General features: G+C 41.1%; 1 protein-coding gene across 2 annotated transcripts; it reads right to left on the reverse strand.

Annotated features, from left to right (window-relative positions):
• Window positions 1-163: 163 nt before the first annotated feature.
• On the reverse strand, window positions 164-21964 carry WEE1 (WEE1 G2 checkpoint kinase). 2 transcript variants are annotated; one of them, XM_079787107.1, is made up of 12 exons: window positions 20638-21964; window positions 19064-19269; window positions 18526-18589; window positions 18193-18365; window positions 17603-17724; window positions 12247-12393; window positions 7938-8033; window positions 7752-7837; window positions 6716-6886; window positions 6479-6624; window positions 5076-5164; window positions 164-1543 (listed from the first exon to the last, which is right to left on the reverse strand). In XM_079787107.1, the coding sequence occupies exons 1-12, from the start codon at window positions 21214-21216 to the stop codon at window positions 1467-1469; spliced, it is 1956 nt and encodes a 651-aa protein (XP_079643233.1). In that variant the 5' UTR covers window positions 21217-21964; the 3' UTR covers window positions 164-1466. The 2 variants fall into 2 exon arrangements, with proteins under 2 accessions (XP_079643233.1, XP_079643234.1); XM_079787108.1 differs by lacking the exon at window positions 164-1543 and having other exon boundaries at window positions 3727-5164; window positions 20638-21959.
• Between the last annotated feature and the right edge of the window lie 639 nt (window positions 21965-22603).

Genomic DNA, 22603 nt, shown 5'->3' on the forward strand with positions numbered 1-22603 from the left:
TGGGAAATTTCTTACCTTTCTAAAAATGTGTGCACAGTGAGGATTTTAACATAGTTCTTAAAAGGATTAAATAGCATTAGGTATATAAAACACTTAGCACGTAATAGGTGACCAATAAGTGCTAATTAAAAAACACACAAAGATTCCCCTTGCTATAGCTCTCTCCTCCCTTGGCCTTTTCAGCCATGTTTCTTGAAAATGACTTATACTTACTATTTGGTAATCTCCCCCATTTGCACTGTGTAATCTGGCTTTTATTCCAGACATTGCTCACCAAAGATCTCCTAAAAAACACTAGATGCATTTATGGAGCTTTAGTCATTTCTTAATCTTTTGTGTATATAGTCAGTTAATCAATTTCTCCTGGTTTCCATGACACCAGAGTCTTCCCAATTTTCTTAATTCTTGTTCCTTTTTATTCTTCTTTGCTGCCTAAATTCTGTTCTTTAATCAGCATCTGTCCTCAACTTTTGAGTGTCTGGAAAATGCATGATTCTTTCTTATGAGATTGGAGTTAGAATTCTGGCTCTCCTACTTACCAAACTGAGTTCCCAAGTTATTTAACTCACTGAGCCTCCACAGTCTCAACCACAAAAAGGTGACTCCTCTCCTGGACAAACATCTTAAATGGAGTCATTGTACACTGAACTTGACCTTCTCAATGGCATAATGGACTAGTAGGCATAAATTGGAATTCCAGCCTGGAAACCCATTTCATAGCATAAGTATATCAAAACTCAAACAAATAATATACTCTCCATATTTATTAACAGTATAAAACTAACAATATGAGCTGTGATATACATGTTCCTTTGAGGTATTTTTCTTCATGGGCTGGACTGGCTGAGGTTTCTTAGACTCTTAGTTTAATGAAGTTTGGACAGAATATGCCATCTTTTCCTGGTAAATCTTCCTAAGATATTATTCCTTACTCCAGAGACCTTTGAACTGCATTGAAAATTAATGTCATCTGCCACAAAGGAAAAAAAAATAGTTCAATGATGTTCAGATAAATGCCTCTCAAAGTTTTTAAAAGCTAAATGTTGGATGGTTTCAATTATGTCTTACTTTTCCATTTTTATAAAAATATATTTTGTTGAGCTCCTGAGAAATTTCTAACAATACAACCAGGTTTGCAGGAGAAACTTCTAGATCCACTCACTCTGCAATGTCAATCAGTTTCAGTGATGCTTTTTACAGTAATACAAATGCCTTCCAAATACTTAATGAGGCAGTTTCCTCCAAATTCCTAGTTCCAGGATTCACTTACAATTTTCACAATATCCAAAACACTTCCAAAATTCCTTATTGATCCATCCTCCTTGATTGCTTTGACCTTTAAAAATTTTACAATAAAAATACCTTAAGGATGCAACAACTTATTTGATCTGTTGGCTAAAGTCAATGAGATGCTTTGTGAAGATAAATGGAGAGAGGAAGAAAAACCAATGTCAGGATACTGCTGCTTAAGAATTCGGAGACGGCTTGAAGCATTGGCCAAACCCAGCTGTTATCAATTTCTTAAATGCCATTATTTCTTGCCCTGTGGAACAAAGTAGAGTGATGCCATTATTTCTTGCCCTGTGGAATGAAGTAGACTGAAAATCAAAGCTTGAGGATTGCTTCTTCAAAAGACATTAGTTCATTAATTAAAGGGGACTGCTTTGGATTCTTGGCAAAATAAAAGGTAAGGCACTAGTTTTAATTTGCAGTCAACTGTAATACCCGACTGCATAGTCGATATCTAAAAATTGTCTCAAAAAGTAACAGGCCTCTCTGCATTTTAATTAAATTTTCTGGAAAATTCTTCAATGTCTCATTAGCACTTGTAGCTTCCGCCAGATGTTATGCTAACAAGTTCTCACTGTTATAAAAACAAACAAAAGCTGTTTAATGTGCAGCGTTCTCATCTGATGAAATCTCTATCCCCTTGTTTCTCACCAAAGGTCCTAGTTCAGGCCCTCCTTACTCTTACCGAGTTAGTACAACAGTGGCTTTGAAATCAATCTAAACAAAATCACCCAAATTCAATTTCTAATCTACCTCCAGAATCTTCCCCAAGGTATGCAACTGTCCTTTGAGCCATCACTCTACCTTGCAGAATCCCTCCAACATAGCGCTCAACAAATTTTATTAACATTTTATTTTTACACAGGTCTGCTCTATTTCATCCTGAGTCACTATTGGGCAAAGCCTATTTCTTACTGGTTTTTGGTTTATCAGCACACAGAAGGCACTCAACCTGTTTTCTGTGTTGGACTGGATATAAGCCCAACTCTCATATCAGCTTTCAAATACCTTAAGAATCCTTCTCTTTGAAAACCAAAATTTTCTAATCTAATAATATGAAAAAACAACCCTGCAAATTTTGATGAAAAACAATACCTGATTTTTTTTCTTTGAAGCTAGTACACTAGGAAAATCAAGCCTTAATGCAGTGATGGGCAACCTTTTGAGCTTGGTGTGTCATACTTCGCCAAAAAACTGAGCCTAAGTCTGGTAGTGTGTCACTTTGAGGAAAAAACATTATTTCGCAAATGTCTCATCCTCGGCATGCGGCCACCTCAGCGGCCGCATGTCATCAGAAATGGCTACGCGTGTCAGTGCTGACACGCGTGTCATAGGTTCACCATCACTGCCTTAATGAAACCTGCTCCAGCCTTCACTGCTTTTTAGGTTTTCTGTCACCCACACCTACTAGCTTTTATATCCAATTTACCTGTCTACACCAATTCCTCTCACACCTCAAAATTTTGCTTAACATGCCGTAGGCTAGAAAGCTAAAATAATCAAGCTTGTTAAAATGTTTATGGCAGGAAGAAATAGGCCCCAAGAGAGAAATTATGTACCTATGTTCAAAAAACACAAGGATCTTGCCCTAGCTGGTTTTGCTCAGTGGATAGTGTTGGCCTGTGGATTGAAGGGTCCCAGGCTCAATTACAGTCAAGGGCACATGCCTGGATTTCAGGCTCCATCCCCAGTAGAGGGCGTGCAAGAGGCAGCTGATCAATGATTCTCATCATTGATCTCTCTCTCTCTCTCCATTCCTCTGAAATCAATAAAATTATAAAATTTAAAAAAAGTACTGTTTAGCCCTGGCTGGTTTGGCTCAGTGGATAGAGTGTCAGCCTGAGGACTGAAGGGCCCCGGGTTCGATTCCGTTCAGGGGCACATGCCCAGGTTGCGGGCTCCATCTCCAGTGGGGGGTGTGCAGGAGGCAGCCAATTGATCATTCTTTCTCATCATTGATGTGTGTCTCTCTCTCTCCCTCTCCCTTCCTCTCTGAAATCAATAAAAATATTTTTTAAAATACTGTTTAAAAACACAAGGATCTTACGACATCCATTTTATCTGTTCAAGGTCTTCATTGCTTACTCTCTGGCTCTAATCATCAGAAAAATGTCACACAGAATTAGCACTGTGTATCACTTAAATTTGCATTCTCAATTAAAATCCAGCCTAGTTTACTAAGTTAAAACTCTCCCCACTTTAAAGTTCTCTTCTGTGATTCAGTTCATATTAGAAAGTTATGAGTCATGTTACAGTCACTTAAAAACCTAAAGCTATTTTAAACTACCTTATACATTTCTAGCAAATCAAAAGTATAATATGCAATGTGACATAAAATATTAAATATATAAAATTACAAAATAAAAACATCCCAAAATTGATGTGTAAATTTTTCTTAAATTCATAAATGTAACTAATATGGACTAAAGCTCAATGCTAAATAATCAATGTTTCATATTCTATCAAAAATACATTCTCTGCTTTTAGTACTCTCTATATAATGGAGATAACAGAAAATAGGCATCACAAAGATTTAGACAATTAAGGTAAGCTCAGAGTGACTTTTAATATGCCAAACAATGTTAATAATACACAAGTCAAACAGACAAGTGCAAACAAGTCTTAAACCAAAATCAATAGGAAAATAAACAACAAAATTTTTTCAATATCTCTTAGCCAGTACTATTAGTCAAGTGGCTAATTACAGATAAAATATATTTTATGAAAAGCTTGGAATAGTCAGAAGTCATTCTGGCATTTCAAACAGCTATGTACAGTATCACCGAGATTAGTTTATATACACCAATGTTGAAGGGAAACTGGGCAAACAGTTAAAAACGCACTAACAATACAATCAAGTACAAAACTTGGGTGGCGAGAGGAAAGATTTTTTAAAAATTCAGGGAAGGGCATTATCAGGAAAAATTACAAAACCAGCAATAATTACACTACATTAATACAGCATTCCAAAGGGGGGAAAGGATGCATTTCTCCAATGCACTAGCTTCAAAGTTCAAAGGGAAAAAAGGCAAATAAGCTGCTTTTCATCAAGAGCAGCTATGTATTTCACATAATTGTTTTTTAAAAAAAAGCCTATTAACAACAATGATTGTTTAATGCTACAATTTTACAGCAAAGACAAAACTAAAATAGCAGCAAATTCACAAGGCAATACTTCCACAGAATTATTCCATGGTTCATACAGTGCCCAAAAGTGCTCCCAGTTGGATATACAAATATAATTCACAATTTAAAAAAAAAAAAAAGAAATACAAGACTGACACACAGGTACATTGAAGGCTGAGTAGTAACTGATTCTCTTACTATTTCCCTTTTCGAAGGGAGAATGTTTGTAATAAAGCCCTTGGTCCTTTTTTACAAGTCACTACAGGGAAGGATACCTTTTATCACAATGCAACAGCAAACTATCAGCAGCACACCACCATAGTGGTTCACCCTGGAAAGGCTGATGGTAACATCCAACAGTGACTGACATCTTAGAGAAGACAAACTGATCAACTAAATGAAAGCCTGATAGAGCACTGGTCAAAATACAGCTTTTAACTGTAATTCACAAATAAAAGTCCTAAAAAATATTTCAGTAAAACTACTGACACCGATTTTAAGAAAGTAATTGCAAACTGGATTCTAGCAGTGATTTCAACCTAGTTTTAACTTCCTCTTGTCACAGTTTTTTTGGGGAGGTGGGAAATAAGTAGTTCAGTATATGGTAAGGCTGACAGAGCGATTCATTTTCTTTCCAATAAGTCGAGATGTTCTATTACTCTGGGTGGTGGACCTAGTGGCCATCCGGTCAGTGAAGAGTGCTCTTTCCTCAGCTGCAGCTTTTGCCATCTGGGCTTTCTTGAGTTCTCTACAAACACAAAAATAGAAAACAAGACTTTTCACCTACTGTGTTAATCCTAGTTAGAGATCCTAACTAAGAGGACAAACACAAACTATATTATCAGCTGGAATATCTTTGCATGTCATCATTATTCTAACATGCAATTGAGAAGAGGAAAAATACACTACGAAACTTTAGCTTCTGCTCTAACAACTTAAATTTACAAAATAATCTTATTTTGTGCTATCAGAATTAAAATATCATATATACTTAGGTACAAAGTAATAAAGACACTACTAATGACATTTTTTTGTGTGTTTTTAATATGTTTTTATTGATTTCAGAGAGAGGGAGAGAGAGAGATAGAAACATTGATCAGCTGCCTCCTACACATGCCCTACAGGGGGGTTGAGCCTGCAACCTGGGCATGTGCCCTGACCAGTGACGTCCTGGTGCATGGAATGAAGCTTAACCAACTGATCTATACCAGCTGGGCATGACTAGGGTTTTCTGTTTTGTTTCATTTAAATATTTATTGTTGAAAGTATTACATATGCCCTCTTTTTTCCCCCATCAACCCCCTCCAACCCACCCCCGTCCTCCGCCCCAGGCCCTCACCACCCACTCTCTGCATCCATGGGTTATGCATATTTGCATACAAGGTCTTTTATTACCTCCCACCCACTCACCCTCCCCCACCTTCCCTCCATGACTGGGTTTTAATAAAAACTTCAAATAGAACTCTATAATTGTGAAATATCTTTACATAACAGAGATGACAGCAAAATTCTACTTCCTATTTGTATGAACAATTATATCTATCAAACTAGTGGCAAATAAACCTTTTCATATTTCAAGTCAAATTAGCTTAGAATCAAAATGGTAGCAATAAAGCAAATGCATTAGAATTATCATTCTAATCAGTTTTGAAATGTCAAAGGTCATTCACATCAAATATGAGAATCACCTACTAACCTAATTGACATTAATTTCATAAAAATTAGTACAATGGAAAGTTTCAAGGAATATTCATTGATACTGAGACTTTGGGGAGGGGTATTGGCTCACTTAGCTTTTGCTATGATTTGGGGCTTGGGGATTATCACCACTTGCAAATATATGCTAGTCTTAAAAACTTGAAGCCCATTAATTTCAAAGTCTAGAAACAACACAAATTTATAGGTCAAGTAACTAATTTAAGGCAGAAGTTCCCCAATTTTTAACTGTATAACATGCCAAACCACTGTATTTGTCACTGACAGAAAGCCTTCATCATCTTACTAAATTTGTGAATTAATGAACACAAAAAAGTAAAAACAAAACAAAAAACCCTTCACTTACTTCTGCAAAAGTGAATTTTTGAACTTTTCAGCATTCAATTCTATTCGTAATTGTTCTGCGCTTTTTCTAGAAGCAGATAGCAATATTGAATGCTTTACCAGTGCCGCTGCTGAAGGTCTTCTCTCTGGATCTGGATGAATCATAACCTTGAAAGAGAAGTAAAATTAAGGTAAAAACATGTGATTTAATAAAATGTTAAACCATGTCAATAAAGTGCTTCATATAAAAAATACTCACTTTTAGCAACTCTGTAAATTCTTGGGAAAGCACTTGTGGGATCCGTGGCAATCTACCCTGTCTGATTTCATGCCATTGGTCTCCATTTCTGGGGAGAGGTTCAGCACCAGCAGCACATACCACTGTGAGGGCAAGGGCAAAAATATCTGCTTTTGGTAGATGGGAATAGTTCTGTAAAATAAAATAAAATAATTTTTAAGGAAATATAAAAATGCTCAAAATAAAGTAAGATTATACCTCATAACGATTTAGGTGAAAAACAGGACTAAATTAAAATGTTCAATGCCACATTTAAGTTTAGGACCTATTCAGAGAACAAGTAAATTTGGGGAAATTATTTTAACTACAAAGTAATATATACTCTGAGGTGGAGGGGTTGGTAAAAACATTTCTAAAAGCGAATGTCTCCTATCATTAGCCTAATTCAAATCTCAGAAGAAACTCCTATCCCTCTAGGAGCATTCATATCAAAACACAAAACATACATACAAGTTACAAATAAACATAAGACACAAATATACATAAAAAGAACAATGATCATTATTTGTTCTAATTTCATTCAAAATTCTTATTGAGAAATATTTCATCACACTTTTGAAACAGTACTATTAACTATCAGCCTTAATTCACTTAATCATTCCTGTGCTGCTACTTATTTTGCATTATTCTTGGTTTGTCTGAATAGGAAAATTCCTGTAGGAGTCTCTCAGAAATGGAAATTCTGGATGAAAAGGTACTTGATTTTTAAATGTTGATAGATACTAATATTTAGCTCTCCCAAAATGCTGTGCCATTTTAAAGTTCCACCAGTAGTGTATGGAAACTTCTGTTTTACCACAACTCTACCATATTGAATATTATAAACTTGCCTTTACTGACTTGTTAAGTTCAATACCCCAACTGATAGTTTAGACTTTCTATTTTATTACTATTCTACTAGTTACTAGCTCAAAATTTTAATACATCTGCATTTATATTCTTCTATCAAATGATAAGTGTTGCAAAACAAATGGCTTTATTAAAGGAGAAAAATTACCTCCTGTAAAACTTCATTTGCAAGAAAACGGCTATCACCCTCTTCAACTTGTGGACTAGAGATTCTTGTTACATGCCCAAGATCACCTAGAAGTATTGAGAAAAAAAAAAAAAACAGCCAAGAGTTAAAACACAATAGCTCCTCTCTTTATTTTATGGTAATAATCTGGTTATCTTTCTTTCTTACCTATTTTAAAGATAACTTTGTTAGATATCCATTCATCTTCATCTCCATCTTCAGAGGAAGCATTTGGGATTGAGGTTCGAGATATGAAAATATTACCTGTCAAACAGTTATTTATATTTCTGTTAATAGTATAACCAAAGTTCACAGACAAGCATACATCAGAATCATCCAGAAAGCTTTTAAATATATAGATTCTTATATGCTCTACCCCAAACACTATGAAGTAACAGTCTCAGATGGGAACTGGGGCTTTATTTTCTAGGAATATATTTTCTAGCCTAGCTCTGATCCTTGAACAATTAGAAACCACTGTAATTAGTCCCTTCACATCTACACATTGATCTTCAGCAGTTTTATTTATTTTTTATTTTTTAAATATATTTTATTGATTTTTTACAGAGAGGAAGGGAGAGGGATAGAGGTTTGAAACATCGATCAGCTGTCTCCTGCACACCCCGCAACCAAGATACATGCCCTTGACCAGAATCAAACCTGGGACCCTTCAGTCCACAGGCCAACGCTCTATCCACTGAGCCAAACCGGTAAGGGCGATCTTCAACAGTTTTAATTACTTGGAAACCATACTAATGGCAGTAACATAGTAATTTGTAATGCTGCCAAAGCACAAATTTTAATCTCATGCTAACAAGGCTGGTATGAAAAGAATGAGTCACATATCTATTGAGTTTGGCTGACCCCACAGCATCTTTACCCAATGTAGCTTTGTGGGATTCACTGTCTCAGCTAAATAAACACTTTATCTTCAAATTTGAGTAAGCTCATGATTAACATAAATTTTAGCAACAGTTCCCATTTTAATAGTTTTATCAATATAGTACTGAACTTATAAACGTTATATTCACTGGAGTCATCTTTCCAGTTTTGCTTTATTTATAGGACAACTTATTTGTGGCGGTATTTGTGAATTTGAAATTTTAAAACTTATTTTCAACTTTTGTACTTACAACATAAGGATCTACTATATTTGACCCAATATAAGATGAGTGAGTATAGGCAAATTTTACTATTTCACATTTATTGCCTTCAGCCCAAATATATTTTCTTTTTTAAAAAATAAACATTTAAGTGCATTGTTAATGTACAGGCAAATTCTTCACATACTCTTATTAAAACAAATTGTGGCCCTGACTAGTGGTTAGAGCAGTGGTCCTCAAACTTTTTAAACAGGGGCCAGTTCACTGTCCCTCAGACCGTTGGAGGGCCAGACTATAGTTTAAAAAAAAACAAAACTATTAACAAATTCCTATGCACACTGCTAAGTCGGCTGCTAAGCAGGACAGGAAGCGACGGCAAAAACAACCGGCGGGCCGGATGAATGTCCTCGGCGGGCTGCATGTGGCCCACGGGCCATAGTTTGAGGACCCCTGGGTTAGAGAATCAGCCTGCACATTGAAGGGCCATGGGTTTGATTTCCCTGTCAAGGGCCCATACCTGGATTGTAGGTTCAATCCCTAGCCCAGGTTGGGGTTCATGTGAGAGGCAACCAATCGATGTGTCTCTCTCACATCCATGTTTCTCTCTCTCTGTCTCATTCGGGCTCCCACTCTCTCTCTCTAAAAAAAAAAAAAGGCAATGGAAAAAATATCCTCAGGTGAGGATTAAAAAAAATTTTTGTGTAAAACAACTTAAATTCCCATTGATCATACACATTTCCATAGGGTAAAAAAAAACAACGCATTAAATTCAACTTAAAAACACCTATCCTAAAATGTTTAACATGAATCCGTCAACCTTTTAGTTATAACTTCAAAATTATAGGAAATACAAGGGGAGAAAGGAATAAACTAAATGTTACAAGGAAGCAACCAAATCCATCCAGAAGGAAGAACATCTTGCAAAACAAGGTCTATACTATTATTTTTAGAAGTAGAAGGTAAAACCTAAAAGACAATGGATATAACCAGATGTAATACATGTTCCTGAAAAAAAACAGTAGTTTGGACAAATCAACCGTTAAGAACTTGGGTTAAGACTTTCTTCAGAAGGCTCTAAAGGAAGCCCCGGTAACTTCAGGGGCTGCAGAGCATATTGCCTTGGGCCTATTACTGATCTATCCAGGCTCTGAGCTGGTGGAAGCCAAGCTAACCTTTGTATACAACTTGGCTCCTCGCACATGCACTTAGGCCCAGTCAAGACAGTCACAAACTGCGGACTGCTTAGTAGCTCCAGAGAGGTAGCCCAAAGCCAGTCACAGGAAGCGTCTGACATCCACCTGCATTGGAGTTCCTCCCAAGTGGACCCAGAACCAACATAACCAGTGGTGGGCTTCAGACCACACCAGAGCATGACCTAACTAGCCACAGAAGTGGCACACCCAAAAGGAGATCCCAACAGGCATCAGACCCTGCTGGGGCCAATTCTGTTGGGAGAAGCAGGGGCGGCATGGTACTATAGCTTCCACACAACAGCTCATACACTGTGGTGGGGGACAATCCTCATTGTCAACCTGAGGGCATTCAAGACTCAACTACAACAGGAAGATTTGCATAATCCACACAAGAGAGATTGTGCCACTGAGCCCCAAAAGACACCTACTATATAAGACCACTATTGTGCCACTGCAAAACACAGCAGATCTACCTAATACTCAGAGACAAACATAAAAAAATAAGTCAAAAAAACATGCCCAGCCCTAACCTGTTTGGCTCAGTGGATAGAGCGTCCGCCTGCGGACTAAAGGGTCCCAGGTTCGATTCCGGGCAAGGGCATGTACCTTGGTTGCGGGCACATCCCCAGTGGGGGGCATGCAGGAGGCAGCTGATCGATGTTTCTCTCTCATCGATGTTTCTAACTCTCTATCCCTCTCCCTTCCTCTCTGTAAAAAAACAATAAATTTTTTTTAAAAATGCCCAAAATGGATTTATTCCTGGGGTGCAAAAAATATCTGCAAATCAATTAACATGATACACCACATAACAACACGAAGGATAAAAATCAAAGAATCATTATCAATAGATACAGAAAAACCATTTGACAAAATCTAGCACCCAATTATAATAAAGCATAATGGAAATACAGGAAGCATACTGCAACATGCCATCTATGACAAACCCACAGCCAACATCATACTCAATTGGCAAAAAGTAAAAGCATTTCTCTTAAGATGAGGAATAAGATGGGGATGCCCACTTTTACCACGCTTATTTAACATAGTACTTGGAAGTCCTAGCCACAACAATCAGACAAGAAATAAAAAGCATCCAGATTAGAAAGGAAGAAGACTGTCATTATTTACAGATAACATAATACTGTATATAGAGTACCCTAAAGTTTCCACCAAAAAACTACTAGAACTGATAGAGTAGCAGGATATAAAATTATGTCCAGAAATTGTGGGGTCTTTTTATTGATTTCAGAGAAGAGAGGAGAGATAGAAACATCAATGATGAGAATCATTGATCTGCTGCCTTCTGCACGCCCCCTACTGGGGACTGAGCCAGCAACTGCAGCATTGCCCTTGATCAGAATCAAACCCAGGACCATTCAGTCCACAGGCTGACGCTCTATCCACCGAGCCAAACCAGCTAGGACTGGTTGTATGTTTTATACACCAATACTGAATTATCATAAAAAGAAACTAAGGAAACAGTTCCATTTACAACTACATCAAAAAAATAAGGTACTGTCTTAGCTGGCTGCTCAGTGGTTAGAGCTCAGCCCATGGACTGAAGGGTCTTGAGTTTGATACCAGTTAAGGGTATGTACTTGGGTTGCAGGCTTGATCTCCAGCCCAGGAATGTGCAGGAGGCAACCAATCGATGTGTTTCTCTCACATCAATGGTTTCTCTCTCTCCCCCTGCTTTCCACTCTCTAAAAAAAGTCAATGGAAGTGCTTACAGCTCTTTTTGAATTTGTCTAGCAGGTCTTCCAATTTGTACTAGGAAAAAAAAAAAGCCAATGGAGCCCAGTCAAAGTGGCTGAGCGTGAACCTATGAACTAGGAGGTCTCGGTTTCAAGGTCAGGGCCTTGATCCCCCGTGTGGGGCATGCAGGAGGCAGCCCATCAATGATTCTCTCTCATCGTTGATGTTTCTCTCTCTCTGTCCTTCTCCCTTCCTCTCTGAAATAAAGAAAAATATGTATTTTTTCAAAAGTCAATGGAAAATATATCTTCAGGTGAGGATTATCCACACCAAACCAAACAAACAATAAAAATAAGTTGCACAAAGGTCTTTAAAAATAACAATGAAAAATACACATTAAGATGCATCCGTTTTCATACTGTTTAACAACGTCATTTATTCTCTATAATCCTATAGAACACAGGTCAGAGGATGTGTAATACTTACTAGGCTTTATATCCATGTGAACCAAAGACATTGAATGAATATACCTCAAGCCCCGGCCAACTTGCAAAAGGAGATCCTTCAGCTCTGCTTCTATAAAGTAACGCATGCTTCTATAGTTTATACTTATGGCATCAGCTAAACTTCCACCTAACAAACAAACAAACAAAATTTAGCATTTTATTTTCAGAAATATTATTTTTCTTTCTTATATCTTTCCTGAACGACCACAGACTTAACCAAGAAAATGACATTTTATAGGACCTATTCCCTTCAATCTGCTTGTGAAATAAAAATTTTATTTATTCTTTCTATAGCTAATACACTCACATGGGTACAAAATATAATGTAGAGTCTCTGTGATATACATATACCTCAGCAACCCACCTGGTTCTTTTCCCCCAGAGTAAATCAATGTTACCAGTTTCTTATGCATTCTTTTCAACTCCTTTTTATACAAATGATAATACATTTTCACTATTTTAAAAAATATTTTTATTGACTTCAGAGAGGAAGGGAGAGGGAGAGATAGGAACATCAATGGTGAGAGAGAATCATTGAATGGGTGCCTCCTCACTCTCCCTACTGGAGATTGAGCCCACGACCCAGGCATGTGCCCCAACCAGGAATCGAACCGTGACCTCCTGGTTCATAGGTCAACACTCAATCACTAAGTCCTGAGGCCAGGCATATTTTATCTTGAAGATAGTTCTTCATCACCAATACTACCCCTTTACAGTGTTTCTATCAAATTCACTGTATAACTGAATGGTAATGCATTAACCAATCCCCTATTTGATGGACATTTAAAAATTGCTTCTAAGCCTTTGCTAATATATATACTATGATCTAAGGAATAATTCTGTACATTGATCATTTCATACATATTTAGTATATCTCCTAGAAACCTATTGTTGGGTCAAAGGGTATGTACAATGTAAAATATACATGCATAGTATGTGTGTATAATACTATTTTATTACATACTAGAGGCCCAGTGCATGAAATTCATGCACTGATGGCGGGCGGGAATCCCTCAGCCAGGCCTGTGCCCTCTCACAGTCCGGGAGCCCCGTGATGGATCGCCCCCCAGAGGGAGGCCCCGCCCACCCGCTGCAGCCCGCCCGTTGGTGGCCTGGGCCTCTCTCTGCAGGGTGATCATGGGGCGATGGCCAGGCCCCCGACCAATTGCATTGCACCCACCTTGGCTGGCCTGGCACCAGTGGGTGTCATAGCATGGTCATCCGGATGGCTGTTCTACTGTTCAGCCGTTCGGTCAATTTGCATATTATACTTTTATTATTATTATTACATATAGATTAAGTTTCTGTAGCCAATAGGGCCATTTCTGTTTAACCTCTGCAAAAAACTTAAGATTGGTATTCATACCATCAGTGCCAAGACTTGATTGCCTCTGAAAGTTAACAAAAAGAAATAACCGGATCTGGCTGCGTAGTTCAATTGGTTAAAGTATCCTCCAGATATGCCAACGTTTCAGGTTCGAAACAATGAGTGCATAAATAAGTGGAACAACAAATCGATGTTTCTCTCTCTCCCCCGCTTCCCTTCTCTCTAAAATCAATAAATAAAAATTAAAAAAAAAAAAAAGAAATAATGCACTCAATTTCTGATGTCAAAATAGCTAGTACTTAAAGTCTATGAGCATGTGCCTACATGAATGGGGTGATTACATGTGCATGTATACACACACACACACACACACACACACACACACAGTCCCCATAGAGAAAGCTGTACCAACTTATATTCCCATCATTAATGTATAAGAATACCTGTTTTCCCACACATTTGATAACTATCTATAAATTTTATAGGTAAAAACCAGTATCTTGGGTCCTGCCAGTGTGGCTCAATGGTTGAGCATTGACCTATGAACCAGGGGGTCATGGTTCAATTCCTGGTCAGGGCACATCAATCAGTCGCCTTCTGTAAACTCCCCAAGGAATCAAACCTGCAACCCAGATATGTGCCCTGACTGGGAATCAAACTGGCAACCTTTTTAGTGCACAGGACAATGCTCAACCAACTATTGAGCCACTCTGGCCGGGCCCACCACTTCTTTTTAAAGCTTAATTAGAAATAATAAAATCAAAGCCAGGATAATAATAATATCAGAAAAGTCAATGAAGTATTAGGAAAGTAAGTTGTACAATGTTTTTTAAATATATTTTTATTTCAGAGAGGAAGAGAGAAGGAAAGACAGAAACATCAACGATGAGAGAATCACTGATCTTGATCTGCTGCCTCCCACATGCCCCACACTGGGGACTGAGCCTGCAACCCAGGCATGTGCCCTTGACCAGAATCGAACCCAGGACCCTTCAGTCCGCAGGCTGATACTCTCTCCACTGAGCCAAACTAGCTAGGGCGGAAGTTGTACAATTTGAACAAGAATGAATAACAAATGGCAAATTTGTTTTTTAAATAAAAATAAACCACACTTGAATATCTTAGGCTTAAGTGGGTTCTCCATACTTAACCTGCAGTCTTGAACTGCAGGGCAAAAAGGGGTTCTAGAAGGGAACAGGTCAAATAAACCTGTCAGACAAGGGGACTTGAAGTCCTAGATCAAGTTTAATAAGAAAGAGTATGGCTTCTTTTTAGTGGGTATAGCAACTATAGCTAAACCAGTTCCTTTTATCTCATTGCCAAAAGGGCAAGAGAGGTGAGAAGAGCAAAACATTCATCTGATTTAGGTTCTCTTCCCCTATTGGGCAACTTTTTTACACACGTATTTCAGTCTATCACTACACTAAAGACAACAGACTTAAAATGCAAATGACTCTGAGATAACAAGGAAGCTTAGCCACTGATAAAGGATATCAGTTAATCAGCATGTACAAATTAATGATAACAGAATCCTTTCTCTGTGAAACTGTGTTTTCTGAAGACCAGGCTTATTACTATTCAAAGCTTTTCAAAAGTGGAGAGAGGAATAAGTGGAAAGGAAAAACAAAAGCTAAGAAAAGCTCACAAATGTATCAGAATAGTCTTAGCTTCTTCCATCTAAGCAGAGTAAACAACCATACAAAAAGACATCCCTGCCCTAGCTGGTTTGGTTCAGTGGAGAGCATTGGCCTGCAAACTGAAAGGTCCTAGGTCTGCCCTAACTGGTTTGGCTCAGTGGATAGAGCGTCGGCCTGCGGACTGAAGGGTCCCAGGTTCGATTCTGGTCAAGGGCATGTACCTTGGTTGCAGGCACATCCCCAGTAAGGGGTGTGCAGGAGGCAGCTGATGGATGTTTCTCTATCATCGATGTTTCTAACTCTCTATCCCTCTCCCTTCCTCTCCTTAAAAAACCAATAAAATATATTTTTTTTTTAAAAAAGGAAAGGTCCCAGGTTCGATTCTGGTCAAAGGCACATGCCCGGCTTGTGGGCTCGATCCCCAGTGGGGGACTTGCAGAAGGCAGCTTATCCATGATTCTCTCTCATCACGGATGTTTCTATCTCTTTCTCCCTCTTCCTTCCTAGCTGAAATCAATAAAAATATATGGGGGGGGGGGGGGAGGCATCCCTGTGTCACACAGGTCTACTTACTTTTTAAAGATTTGTATTACTCTTGAAAGTTTTATATTGCCCCAAAATAATAAACTATTTCAAAAGATTATTTTGTAACCTAACTTTATAATAGGACAAGGTCTTCGTTCCCACATCTGAGTTATACAACCATGTAATTTACTAGGTTGTTACAAATTTGTGGTCCCTGGACTACCACTGAAATACTTAAGGGAACCAACCACATCAAAAAGGTGACAGGAGGGAAGAAAATAATAGGAGACAGTATCTAGCAAATATGGAGTGGAAAAGACATTATGGTTGAGTTGTACTATATCAAATGCAGTAACTGAAAAAAGGTTAAGAAACAGGTCATGGAAGATAGCTACATAAAAATTTTTGTTGTTGTTAATCCTCACCTGAGGATATTTTTTCAATTTCTTTCTAGAGAGTAGAAGGAAGGGAAGAGGGGGGGGGGGGAAGAGAGGAAAACATCTATTGGTTACCTCCCTACCAGGGCGGAGGAACCTGCGACCGAGGTATGTGCCCTAGACCTTCAGTTGGAAAGCTGAAGCTCTAATTCAGGGCTTCCATTTTTTTTTTTTTTAGAGTGGAAGAAGCATGTTAGGATGGGAGAGACATCGATTTGGTTGCCTCCCATACACGCCCAGGCTGGAGATCAAGCCTGCAACTAAGGTACATGCCCTTGACAGGAATCGAACAAAGGACCCTTCAGTCCACAGGCTGACGCTCTAACCAGTGAGCTAACCAGCTAGGGTGCTACATAAATATTTTGATGGTACATAGATAAACATTTCAAGAGCTTTGTGAAACAAACTAGCAACAATGATATATACTGAGCACTCAATTCTTTCAAATATAGAGAACTAATAAAATAATGAGAAATGAGATGTTAACAGATCTTTTACTTCTGTTTTGTTCAGTTTTTAAATATGGAAAACCCGGATCCACTACTATGCCACTTATTCACAAGCTATGAGATGGCTGGTCTTGTTTAAGGAAAAAAATGAGAACAAAAATAATAATATACAAATAAATCTTTGCTATCGCCTCAAGTATTCACTAAATTCTAATATTCCCAGTATACAGAAATAAAAATCCATTAATGTATGTAAAGATTCAGATATTTAATAACAAGTGTCATAACAATCAGAATTGAGATTGTGGTAAAGGTTTAACGAAAAAGAGACCCAAGGTGGTCCTTGAAGGACTTGCTGAAACGAAAAGCTATACACAGTTTCTAAGTTGAACCTCTATACATGCTTATTTTGTCTTTGGAGAAAAGAGGGAGAGAACAACTTAATAGAAAAAAAATCTTGATTCCAATGGTAAACTAGGTTTCATAGATGGATGTGGGGGCAAGATTACAGAATGCCTTGAACAAATGGCTGAGTTTAGACCAATGAAGAGTCAGTCATAAGTAGCCAACATCAGTTTTAGGAGTTCATATAATGAAATGGAAAAGGAGGGCTAGATGCAAGGAACCTGTTCTATTTACTATATCCCACACACACTATGCTAGGTGCATGGAAAACCAAAAGTTATATGGCAATACCAGTGTCCACTCAAGATCAGTTTAATTTGAGTAACTGGCATATAAATAACTTGCACTGTTCAATACTGAGGTTACTGAGGTAGAAGGATTTCTGATCTTTATTTAACATCAGGTAGGTATTACTTGCCCTTGAAATTCACGTTAGGCTTCCAATCTTTGATTTTGTAAGAGATAAGAGACATATACATTAGATAAAAGTAAGTATTCCCTCAGTGTTCATTCATTTGAGCTCACAAGTTTGCAAGGGAACCATTATGTTACTCACCATTACAATACTCATTCTGTATGAGCATATGATCATCTTCTGCCCATGCAGAGAAATATCGAACTACATGAGAATGTTGTCCAAGTACTGCATGAGCATATACTTCTCTCAAAGCGTTCTGCCTAGGAGCAATCAGAGATTAAGAGAATGATAAACCATGTTCATTCAAGTCTAAACTGAATTTATCTGAAACTTCATAAAACAAACTTAACTTCTTTATCTATCATTATACTGAAAAACTTGCTTAAGAGAGAGTTAAGACTCTGCAGATTTTTCCAAAGGCGTCCATTAAAGAATGGCAGTTAGAAAGAAAGAACCTTACTGGACCTAGAAATCAGGAAAGATGAAACTCCCATGTGATTTAATGGATGCTACTAGAAATAAGAAATTTAAGTTAGGTTCGACTACTCTTATTATTTTACCAAGTCCAATAAGAACTAATGGTACAAAATGAAAAGGATCTGATTATATCATTATAACTTCTCAAAAGTTAAAGAATTAATTAAATTCAATGCTTTATCACCCAAAACCTTAACGTTTGTAACACCACAGGGAACAAAAGATCAAAAGACAAAATTTTTAATACATACTCATCAACAGAGCCGGCCAATGGCTTTTTTGATCGCTTAATGGCATAAATGCACCCATCCAGCCTCTTCACACATTTAAACACAGAACCAAATTCTCCAGAGCCAATTTTCTCTAGCTCATGAAATTCTGTTGTATACCGTGACTTCATATTGCTTTCAGTAATTGTAATTCTCTGTAATAAAAAGTGTATACATATGTACAATACAAAGATATAAAAATGATTTTTTGCTGTAGAGATAGTACAATGTGTGAAATTTTAAAACTATATCATAATTTGTTAAGAAACAGAAAATCACATTTCAGAAACAAAAGGAATATTAGAAGCTATTTACTTTAGCAGGTCTTGTTTCATCTTCAAACTCATAATCACTGGCTTCCATGTCTTCACCACAGGAACTGAAAAATATGTATTTTTTCATCAACATATCTGAAAGACACATTAACTAGAGATCCAAAACTTTATCTGATAGGTAGGTGCATGATAAAATTTTAATAAGTAAAAACAGAAAAGCATTTAATTTTGTAATCACAAGATACAAGTCAGCTGATGAAAATGTGATCACTGCTGTGATATGTTCATTAACCAGAACTTCAAAATTAAAGCCTTTCTAAATCAACTCTCTCTGCTCGCCTCATTTTGACACCAGATTTCCTACAAGTTATCTAGACTTTTTATTCCTTCACTTCTCATGGCATTCCTTTTCCACAGCTGATTACTTCCCACCCATCTCTGCTGACAATTAGGTGTTAGGAATAGAGAAAAATTTCAGAGCATAAACTTCCATGTCATTTAGTTAAAAATCAAATTTAATAAGTATACCAAACCAACCTTGGGAGGTTGGGGAGCCGAACTATTGAATAATAACTTACTCATTCCAGTATGTTCTCTTTCTTCTACGACACTGTCCTGAGGAATGAAGTAACAAAGAATCTGGAGTAAAAGGATTAATGTTCACTTGAGGAGTCTGTCGAATGTCAAATTCTCTTTTTCCTGATTTTTCTGTATCCATGAATAGAGAACCACTTCTGATTTTAACAGAGCTGGAATCAATTCCTCGAGCTTTGGAGAGCAAACTCTAAGAGAGGAAAAATAAAGTTTTTAGGATCCAAGTCCTATAGGTCAAAGTAACACACAAGCCTTTATTTCAGGCAAAATAAAGTGGTTAACTTTGGAGTCTTTAGAAGGATACTAACCACCTTTTCTAAAAGATAGCCAAGAAAACAGGTCTAGAGCCCTAATGCGTATGAATGCATTATTAAAATTAAGTTCACTATAGAGGCCCACAGTTAACAAACCCTTTCTAAGAACAGAAACCTAAAAATAGAAAGCAGTGGGGAGCTAGCTCCTCTCCCCTCTCCCACCCTCCATCTAAATACGGCTTTGAAAGCCACCTCCGCTGGGCTCCTCCCCTCACTTCCAGAGGCATCTTGCCTGGTCAAGCTCAAAAGCACACATCTTCCGGAGGGGACTGAAACTTACTTAAAAAGCTACATTTCCCACATGATTCTTACAAATGCGATACTTGCCTTAATTTCGGGAAGTGTCCGTTTTTAAAACCTGCTGTTACTTCTAAAGTTCTAGAAGTGGTAATCGGCATATTTTCTTATCACTTAAACAAGTGCTGAACGCCTACTTCACGTTCATTATCAACCACATGAACGCATAAGGGTCCAAGCAACAATCCCAACGCTGGTTTTTTTAACAGGTGGATGTTCCTAATCATCACATTTAGGGTGACCCCATTTGGTCACTACACACCCAACGGTGTGAAACAAACGCTTCCTCCATCCATGTCCAGAAAGAAGCTCACACGCTACCCTGTCTCAGGCGCAAGTCTTGGAGATTGTAAACGCTTGCAAGGCCAGCCTTTTGCATCCCACGCTAAGCGCAGTCTCTCTACCTCAAACTCTCCCCACATGAAGGTGACAGGACACGAAACGACAAGCGCATGAGAATTATTTTAACCCAACGCTGGCGTGCGCCGCCCCAATTACAGGACCGATCGCAGCGTTTAAAAGGCACCATATGGCGGCGGCGGTCGGGAGTGTCAGGTGGCGGGGCCAGCATCCCTCCAAACTACCTGATCGGCGCCACGCTCCCGGCGGACACGCTCGGGGCAGCCCCCATTCGGGCGGGCGTTTAATCGTGAGCCACCTGGACGGCACCCATCAGCCCCTTTGAAAGATGAAGAAGTTCCAGACGAGGCCCATTGTTCAGTTATATAATCTTAACGGACTTTTTTGGGCAGGGCCAAAAAGAAAAGGCTGCCAACTTTTTGTTGTGGCGCAGAAGAGCGAGCGGGGAAGGGGGGAGGGGGGGGGGTGCGGCCGGGCGGTTATGTAACCGAACCCGGGCAGCGCCGCGCTCCACTCCCGGCGCCTCCGCCTTTTTAAAAGGCCGGCCCAGCGCGGGCTCGGGGCGCCCCGGGCCGCCGCGTCCTCACCTTGGGGGTGTGCGGCGTGTCAAAGAGCCGCAGCTTGCGGAAGGTCTTGTGCGGCGGGGTGCCCGGGTGCTCCCGCAGAGGTGAGCAGGGCACCTCGCCGGCCCTGCGCTGCTCCCCGTAGCCGCGCGGGGACGCGTCCTCCGGGCCCCCGAAGCGCACCGGCGAGAACGAGCTGCCCAGGAAGTAGGCGGCCGCCGGCGACTTGACCGGCGACGAAGAGCCGAAGCCCTCCTCCTCCCACGAGTCGCCCTCGGCCCCGCCGCCGGACGCGTCCGCGCCCGGGGAGGCGCCGCGCAGCACCATGTCCTCTTCCAGCTCCCCGGGGCTGCGGGGGGCCGGGCTGGGCGAGCGGCGGCCCTCGGGCCCGGGCTCCGGGGGGCTCCGCGCGGGCGGCAGCGGCGAGTCGGGCTCCTGAAAGGCCGAGTCCTCCCCGGTGCTATGGCCGCTGCCCTCCTCCTCCTCCTCTTCCTCCTCCTCCTCACAGTCGCTGCAGGGCGAGAAGATGAGCTTCTGCCGCAAGGTGCAGGAGGCCCCGGCGCGGCGGGGCGGCGGCGGCCGCTGCCCGCTCAGGAAGCTCATCGCGCCCCTGGGGCCGGGACGGAGAACCCGAGGACCGGGACTCGCGGAGTCCAGGGCGCAGCCTGCCCAGGGGGCGGGTCTGCCACGTGCGACGGGGCGCGTCCGGAGGCCGCGGCGGCGGGGCTGCGTGGCGGTGGGCTGCGGCTCCGGGGCGCTCGGGACTGCGGGCGGCCGTGGGGGCCGCGGCGGCGGCGGCAGCGGCAGCGTGGACTGTCCGGCAGAGGTGGGGCGGCCCGAGCGCCCAGGCGGAGGTCTCCGCAAGTCCAGCCGCGGGTTCGGGCTCCGCGGCTTCCCGCGACCGTTAGCCACGTGACTGCCCAGCCCACCAATCCCCGCCCAGCCCCGGGTTTAAAAAAAAGAAGGGCGCGACGTGGCCCGCGGGGGCGGGACTAGTTACGTGATTTTGGCGCCAACCCGCTGGCTCCGCCCCGGTTCGGCGCAGGGCCCGTCCTGGGCGGTGCTGTCCGCGAGCCTATGAGCGAGCCGGGCGGCCGGGAGCTGGCCTGGCCACGCCCGGACGGGGCGCGCTCCGGGGGGAGGGGGACGAGGCGGCACCTCTGGGAGGGGCGGGTGGAGCCGGGCTCCCCTGGGCCGAGGCGAACGCTCGCCTGAACTCGGCCTCCTCGCGGCCCCTCCGGCGCCCTCTCCGGGGTCTGAAGTGGGGCCGAGAGCCTGGGCGCGCCTCGGGGTCCTGCGGGTCGGAGCGCACGCGGAGCAGCCGTGGCGCTGGGGCGCCGCCAGGGAGGGCGCGGCTGTGGGCGGTCACGTTCCCGGTTGAGGTCAGAGCCGGAAATGACTCCAGCCTCAGGGCTTTTCCTAAATGTTGGCGCTGATTCCTTCAGGCCGGACCCCGAAACCAGCGAGGAGACGGCAGCGCGAGTTTCGGAGGCGAGGTCGCCGTGCCGGGGGCGGCCTCCGGGCCTCAGCTTTACCCCAGGGTGGCTGTTAGGGTGGGGCGTGCCTGCAGCGCGGCGAGCATCCCGCAGGCAGCCCACCCAGGCTTGTCCAGAGCAAACATAAACACCACAGTGGGCCCCAGCACGAAACCCGGCGCCCACCCCGCGGCCATGGGGTTTGCCAACACGTGGACAAGTTTTGGCAAAACGGATTGGCCCGGCTCGCTGCAGACTTAAATGCCACTTGAAGGGGAAAAAATTCCACTAGTGCTCCATCAAAATGTCACTCAATCCGTACATTATTGTCCCATGTACACATTTCTTAATTTTTCAGTTGTAAAATAACTCCATGGTGACTATTGTTCCTTCTTACGTTGTTTCCTCTGTGCTGTGTGTGTGTATGTGTTCTTTAGGATACAATAATTAGAAGTGAGAATTACTGGAACCAATGGTATAAACTGCCAAATTGCCTTCCAGAAAAAAAAAAAAAA

Source organism: Cnephaeus nilssonii (assembly GCF_951640355.1).
Source record: "Cnephaeus nilssonii genome assembly, chromosome: 13".
NCBI lineage: Eukaryota > Metazoa > Chordata > Mammalia > Chiroptera > Vespertilionidae > Cnephaeus > Cnephaeus nilssonii.